General features: G+C 51.9%; 1 protein-coding gene across 1 annotated transcript; it reads right to left on the bottom strand.

Moving 5' to 3' along the window:
• Window positions 1-387: 387 nt before the first annotated feature.
• On the bottom strand, window positions 388-3,302 carry Cryba2 (crystallin beta A2). Its single transcript, XM_026786105.1, has 4 exons — window positions 3,142-3,302; window positions 2,376-2,517; window positions 909-1,051; window positions 388-535 (listed from the first exon to the last, which is right to left on the bottom strand). Exons 1-4 carry the CDS (start codon window positions 3,300-3,302, stop codon window positions 388-390), a joined length of 594 nt encoding a protein of 197 aa, XP_026641906.1.
• Between the last annotated feature and the right edge of the window lie 4,204 nt (window positions 3,303-7,506).

The raw sequence follows: 7,506 nt of genomic DNA, 5'->3' as shown, positions 1-7,506 counted from the left end.
GTGGTGGCACACACTTTTAATCTGAGAGACAGAGGCCAATAGGATGTCTGAGATCGAGGCAGCCTGCAGACTGTACTACAGAAAGAGTTCCAGGATAGTCAAGGCTACACAAATAAATCTTGTCGAAAGAAGAAGAAGGAGGAGGAGGAGAGATTACTTCTTATTTACACAAATGTATAAAGTCCTAGGTTCTGTGACACACACACACACACACACACACACACACACAGAGAGAGAGAGAGAGAGAGAGAGAGAGAGAGAAACAGAAAGAGGGAGAAACAGAAAGAGAGAGAGAGAGAGAGAGAGCAAGAAGGAAAGAGGCAAGAGGGGAGGTAGAGTCAAGAGCGTTTATTAGAATCTTCAGGGTGATGATGACTTAGTGTAGGCCTAGTGCTGGACTCTTCGAATGGACTGCAGCTGTCCAGTATGGGCCTGTGTGCCAAAGTCGCTGTAGGTACGGAACTCCCCACTGTGCCTGTCCCGCTCTAAGACATACTGGTAGCCTCGGTAACCTGGGTACTGGTAGGCCACCCACCTACGAGAGTGAAGAAAATGGTAGTGAGTAGGTTTTGCATTGCTCCCACCTGTGTGGTCCCCTCAATAGTCCCAGCTGCCAGCAGCCAGCTCCAAAGCCACACTTCAACCCTGCTTTTTGCTCTGGGTCTTCCTGTGATCTGTTTTAGCCTGTCTCCTACGCTCACCCTTCATTTTCTCTTTACCCAAGTTTTCAACCCTCCACATTCCCACACAAATCCCTGGATTCCGGTCTTTATTGCCTTTTCCTACTCTTTCCCTTCCTCTCCCCCCTCCCCCAGTCTCTGTTGGCTTCTAGCATCCTCCATCATCTCTCCATCTTCTCTTGGACTGCCCACTCTTCCTGCCTCCCTTGTTCCAGCCCCAGGACTCACGCTCCAGAGCTGACTTTGATGGAACCCACATCTTTGCTGGTCCAGCCCATGGAAGGCAGTGATGGGTAGTCATCATTGAGTTCAAACTTGCAACCCTGGAAGTTTTCCCCTTCAAACAGTGTCACGCGGCTGTCACCGTGGTTCTGAGGCACAGAAATAGGGGCTGGGGTTACAGAGATGTCAGGCCCTGTTCATGGATATAATTTTAACCCTAGTCACCCAGTTCCTGTTCGGCACATATCATGCCACCTCTTAGACATTTCAGGAGTTCACCCCATCAGCTCCTAGTGGGTCTGGCCCGCTGGGATGCTCAGGGGCTCCACCTGGGCCCTACCAAGACTTGGAGTTATGTGCCAAGGCCAGACAATTCCCAGAGATTCTTTGAGCTCAAGGCTAGAGACTTCTGTGACAGGACCCTTTGCTGTTGTCATCTCTTTGTTATATTTGTGCTAACAGGGATCAAACCCTGTTGAGTATACTAGGTCGCCCTTTATTTGCGATCCTTCTGCTTCAGCCTCCAAAGCAGCTGGAATTATAGGCATGTACCACTGTCCCCTGTGTCCCTCCTTTTCAGAAGGAAATCACAGGCTCTGAGAAAAAAATCTGGCCCACTGACCAGGATATTTCATTAACAGTTTCATTGACTACTCAGTCCCTTGCTCAGCTCCCCATCACTGCCTCTCTTAGATTGGGACCCAGCCAAGGGGTATTGGATGGAACAGTCAGAACATACAGGTGGGCATGATGGTGTTGGTTGCATCTGGCCTACCACAAGGGTCTTCCTCCTACAGAGTTATCTCCCTTCCAGACTCTTGGAACAGAGAAATTGGACTGGACTGGGTCCTCTAGCAATACATAAGTGAGCAGGAGAGCCAGTCCGTTTTGGGACATTTGGCTCATTATTACATGTACATATGCACATGCACACACACACGCACGCACACGCGCACACACACACACGTGCACGCACACACACGCACCATTCCAGCACTCTGAGACACCTTGACACTGACCCTGTTACCCTGTTCTCAGTCCGATCCCTGGACTGAATTTGAGTGTCATCGGCATGTTAGCACGTTTGACCTTGTGACGTCACATTATGCCTCTGAACCTCATTTCTAAGACTGTGTATGGGGCTAACAGCATCCATCTCAGCCTCCCGGGACTGTGTGCTGACAAAGGTTCCCTTACACCTGTAGTGGATTGAAAGCTGAAGGGCCCCGGGCATACTCACAACTAGCGGCTCTTTGATGCTGTCCATGGTGCTGATCCACACCCGTGTCTCCATAATCCCAATTTTCAGACGGTTCTTGGTTCTGGAGTAATGCCACGACCACCCCCACCCCCGCCCCATTAAAATTTTGTTCACATATACTGTTCGGGGGAGACAGGTTTTCCAAGGCACTACGCTTTTGCTGGAGCCTGAAGGTAGGCGACAGGGGAGGAGGGGAAGTGGGCCTTGCTCACCGCACAGAGCACTGGCCTGAAAGACAGAAGTTGGTTGCTGTGGTGGCTGCTGCTGCCGCTCCAGGCGCTCCAACAAGGATAATCTCCCTTTTCTAGAATGAACTGCTGCCCCTGGAAATCGGGGTACTCGAAGGCCACCCATCTGAAAAAGGAGAAGGGGAATTGGGAGGTATCTTGCAGTCTCCCTCTGGGTCATCACTTTCTTGCTGTGGTTAAAGAAAAAAACCCACGGACCCAAACTCTAGACCATTTCCCAGACACACCCAGTCCCTCTGGCGAATGAAGCCCCCAAACCAAATGCTTTCTGGGGTTGGAAGGGCCTAGGCCTCCCACTCATGGCCCACAGGTTAGAAGGAATGTTTTGGGTTACAAGGATCACCAGACCAAGGACTATCTGCAGGGATCTATGTGCCTTCCTAGGGATGCAACAGAGTCTCTGGCCTGCAAAGGGACCTCAGCTCTCTCCAGGTCCCCAAGCTGCTTCTTGGATACTAAGATGGGGGCCAGCAGAAAGGATCTGTCTGCACAAGGCTACCTGACTTCGCACAAAGAAAACCGTTGGGGTTTCAGGGTGGGCCCCGTAGATCTTTCTCTTGGGGAGGGTTGTGAGTTTTGGAGAGAACAAAGGTTTATCTTGTTGATGAGTTTGTCTCTGGGCATAGTGGAGTGTAAGATGAAGTCCCAGGCTCTGACTTTGGCTGGGGTGGGAATGAGAGAAGCCGGATACCCCTTAAGTTAGCTAAACAGATGCAGCAGGATCACTCACGCGCCGTTTTCCACCTTAACCGAGCGCACTCTGCGCAGGGCTCCTCGCTCACAGACGTTTGCACAGTCGCTCAGCAGACGGCAGCGACGACCCTGGAAGTCCTCCTCATCCCAGAGCGTGAGACAGGCGGGCACGGCGCCCGGCACAGGGGCGCTGCTCATGCTGCTGCTGTTTAGGAAGGGCGGGATCACCGGCTAAACTCTCAGGAGTCCTGTACTTAGCCTAAGCCGCCCTTCCTCGATAGGCAGGATCCCTAGGTCTGGATCCCTCCTGGCTCTAGAAACAAGCTGCCCTGGGACAGGGCTTTTCCCTCGTTTCTCCCTCCCTTTCCCCAGCACCTAGTACTCACCGGAGGGTTGAGCACCGCAGGCACGGAAAATGGAGAGGGTGCGCGCGAGCCTGATGTGCACCGCTTTATACCTCCTTCTGGCTGCCTCTCCCTGGGGGATCCGGGCGTGGTGGGCAAGCTGAGTCAGCTGGCCGGCTTTGGTCAGCTCTGGTCTGCATAGGCAGCGGAGCCACCGATCTGGTCCCAGCCCGAGTGAATGACAACGGAAAGTGCTGAGGCGCACGTCGCGTGTCCGCAGGAACCCAGGCTGACTCTGCGCTTTCTTTCAGTGAGGCTTAAGCCTGGCAGAGACTCCAAGCCTGAGGGCAGAACACGCACATCCTGGCGCAGACCCTCAGGCATGAAGGCTAAGCCTAGGGTTTAGCCTTTCCTAAGACCACGTGAGCCTGGCACAGCACTGTTCTTCCCAATGTTAAAATTCCCTAAATGAAGATTTCTGTTTTGGGCGTCGCTAGGCTGGAGAGGAGCAGACCCTTCTCTAGCGTCAAGCCCCCAGGCCTCTTTTCTCTGGGAGATCTGTCCATTGCTGTCCTTTTCTTCCGGAGCGGGGCTTACCAACTGGTCTTCTCCCGTCCCGAGGTCGAGACCAGGCCTCGCCGCCAGGCGGCACTAAACTCAGAAAAGAATCCGGGAGCGCTTAGGTTTGCCTGGGATTCAGAAACACAAGTGCCAAGGGAGGGGCTGACTGTCCTAGGTAGAAAGAGCATTTCAACCTTTCCCCAGCCCCCGCGAGAGTGCGAAGGCCGCCAGAGCCCTAGAATTCGCCGGCTGGGAAGCGGTTAAGGGCGGGGGAAAGGAGAAAAGGCTCAGAGACCCAAAGAGGCGGTTGCAAGAAGGAAAAGGCCTCACTGTTAGCTGTCAAAAGGCAGTTGCTTTAACAAGTACTCCTTGGTGGTGAGAGGCTATCCCAGCAGAAGAGTTGGCGGTGGGGGTGAACTAATTTGTTACTGTTTGCCAACTTCCTTCCTTGTAAACTCAACAGCAGCCTGGTGGGTTCAACTTGCAAACACAAACGTGGAAATTGAAACTCAGTCTGGTGTGGAACTTTGTGCAAACTCATAATTGGCCAGTTTCAGAGTTAAGAAAATCCTGTTGCCTCCTACCCCAACTCCAGGGAAGCTACCTAAGGCGCCTTCTTTCACCTAACCTGCTAAGTCCGTTCCCAGCCCATTTGTCCTTCGCACTCCCTGGAGAGTTTTAACCACGTGCTCTTGACGTGGCTAGTTCCTCTGCCACTCTGTGGGCGATGCTAGTCACCCGTCATCTATTTTCTATCTAGCTTGTGTCCGTCTAAAGATGCCCTCCTCAGTTCACGAAGACACTGCCTCCTTCACTAGACTGTCAGCCCCACACAAACGGGGAGGAGCTATGTCTGCCTTGTTCCCAGTTGTCATCTTCCAGCCTAGCATGGTGCTGGATACAGAGCAGGAATTCAATTAAAATGGAGTGAATTAATAAGGTGACCAATTGTGGGCCAAATTCTGTGGGGAAGGCAAGAAAGTCTCCAGTGGAGTGGGTGATGGTTTACCCATCCTACTAATCCCATTTCTGGAGTTCTGGGCTTCTGTGGGGGGGGGGCAGGGCAGGCAGCACCTCCCTTTGGCCTCTTCGTTCACCAGTAAGAAATAACTGTTGGGATTGACATACATGAACTGGAGATGAGATTATACTCCGAGCCAGGAGAACATGGGGGTAAAATGGGACAAGTCTGACTAGGTTTGATTGAGGGTGGAGCCAGCATTACTGTTTGGCTGCTTGACTCTTGCTTAGAGAGGGCTAGACACACATAACAGGCCTGTGATTTTTTTTCCCCCAGACTATGGGGAAAAGTTCAGACTCCTTATAGGGCAGCAGTTACTCCTGGATGCTTACTATTCTTGCTTCTTTTCTGTTTCACAAGTCCTAGCTGCATCAAGAAAGTAAGGCTTGAAAAAAATGATAGATAATAAAAGATCTTTTGGCTTCCATTGGACAATTCTAGAGGTGGCCACAAGGGGGCAGAGTCAGTCTGCACTGACAAAAAAAAAAAGCCAGGTGTGTGTGTGTGATTGCTGTGGTGGTAACTGTAAGCTACTGTGCTGTTGTGACTGTGGGCTCGTGTGTTACCTCTGAACTTATGTTATGTTTATCAGGAGCTTGGCCTGGGGTGAGGGTAGCTTCCAGTCCATGGTTAGTAGTCCTCAGGATTTGGAAAGATGAGCTCCTGGTTTTGGGAGTGGTGATCTATAAGAGAAGCCTACCCTTTCCAGTTGGAAGTTCTCCTGACAGCAGCCAGCCTCCCCAACTCTGCTTGCACCTGGGTTTCCTCATCAGGAAAATGCAAAGGTCTCACCACACATCCACGGCTTTTAGTTCTATCTTCAGCCAGCTAAATGGTGCGTCTGTCACCACCACACCTGCTCGCACCGCCTACAGCAACTGAGGTCCTGTGTCCCCCAAGAGAATAAGAACGGAAGGTACCCCTAAAGGATGGAGGCCTCGAGGTTCTCAGGCAGCCCCTACTTCCTGGTGCGGCAGAACCAAACTGTCTCCATGCTGTAGACTCCTCCATTATCCTCCCTTTTCCACCAGGCTGGTCCAGTTCCAGCCCCTGGTCTCTCCATCATGCCCCCTCCAGCTGCCCCGGCAGCTGTTCCTGTTTGCTTTCCCAGACCAGTTGAGCTTAGAGCTTCCTGAAGGATGGATGCCCAGGTGGCTTTGTTTGCCAGCTCAGTACCATCCCTTTTACCTCCTCCACATCCACAGATTTGACATTCAGGGACCAGTCAGGAAAAAAAAAACAAAACAAACAAACAGCCCAGCAACCTCAGATCTGTACCCCCAAACCACATGGAGATCTCACGAGGCGATCTCCACTCTGAGCCCACTGAGGCAATCATCTCACGCAGGGACCTTTGACACACACACTGCAGAAGTCCTAAGACCTTATCCATGTTGCCTCTTCTATTGTCTGCCCCAGCTCATGATTTTAAGAAAATACCCATTCCACGTTGACCCTCAGATCCACGATTGCTTCCGCAAGGATCTTGCCCTCCACCCAAATCCTCCATCCCATGTGGGGACTTGTGGACTCTGCAGATAAATGCCCAGACCCAATCCTGAGTTCTCATTCACACCCCATCTCAGTAAAGGTCCAAAAAACGCTTAGGGAAGAGACACTGCCTGAGTGTAGAGTCTGAATCCACGAAGAGCCCTATTTTTCAGTACTGCCGGACAGTTTAGAGGTACTGGTGGCTAATGTCTTCTCCTCAAGATGGCCTGATCCCACCCCTTCCCCTAATTTCACAGGGAAATTATCCAGGGCCTTGGGGACTGAAAAATGCAAATTCTGTGAGTGGCGCCCTCATGCACCCGAGTCCCATTGGCAGCCTTTCCTTGGCAGCCTGGTTCCTCTGGTTCCCACCCCACTTCTGGTCTGGAACAAGCAGAGGACTTCCTCCCCTGGGGCTGTACATGCCTTGTCTCCCAGGAGACAGAGATAAGTCAGTGTGAGACAAACCCAGTTCATCAGACAGATGGGGGCCCCACCCACATTATCCCACCCTGTCTTATCTGTCCTCAGTAGGACTGGAGAGCTGACCTCCACCAGAGGGGTGAGAGGCAGTTTCACCCCTACTCACCCACTTCCACACAAGGCCATGACACTCTTCTAGGATGGCAGGAGGCAGGGAAAGGACACACGCACACCGGTTCACAGTCAGGTGTTGGTAGAGTCATCCTCAGTAACAGGTACAGGGGAACGATCCCACCAACCTGATGTGTGATTGCCCTGTCCTGTGGGGAGACAGCTGTTCTGACAATTAGAATATTTTGTGCCAAGCATGGGGGAGGGCTGACATCGGAACACACCCTTGTGTGCTTTGATGGGCACACATGCCCCCTGCAGTAACCCAGGGAGGCATCTTCTTCACTGTTTAGCTGTGTCCGTGAAGGCACTGAAGCCATGCTGCTGCCTGAGATCAAATTCCAGCTCTTCTGTTTCTTTTTCTTTCTTTTTTTTTTTTTTTTTTTTTTTT

Source organism: Microtus ochrogaster, linkage group LG4 (genome assembly GCF_000317375.1).
Source record: "Microtus ochrogaster isolate Prairie Vole_2 linkage group LG4, MicOch1.0, whole genome shotgun sequence".
In the NCBI taxonomy this organism is placed as follows: domain Eukaryota; kingdom Metazoa; phylum Chordata; class Mammalia; order Rodentia; family Cricetidae; genus Microtus; species Microtus ochrogaster.
The sequence above is the reverse complement of the archived record's forward strand: the minus strand, read 5'-3'. Positions and strand labels throughout refer to the sequence as shown.

Excerpts from the sequence above, each read along its gene's own strand:
- Cryba2 (XM_026786105.1), bottom strand. The coding sequence starts at position 3,302 with ATGAGCAGCGCCCCTGTGCCGGGCGCCGTGCCCGCCTGTCTCACGCTC. Across the intron at positions 2,518-3,141 it reads GTTAAGGTGGAAAACGGCGC|ATGGGTGGCCTTCGAGTACC; the intron begins GTGAGTGATCCT and ends CTCCTTTTTCAG. Across the intron at positions 1,052-2,375 it reads TCAGGCCAGTGCTCTGTGCG|AACCACGGTGACAGCCGCGT; the intron begins GTGAGCAAGGCC and ends TCTGTGCCTCAG.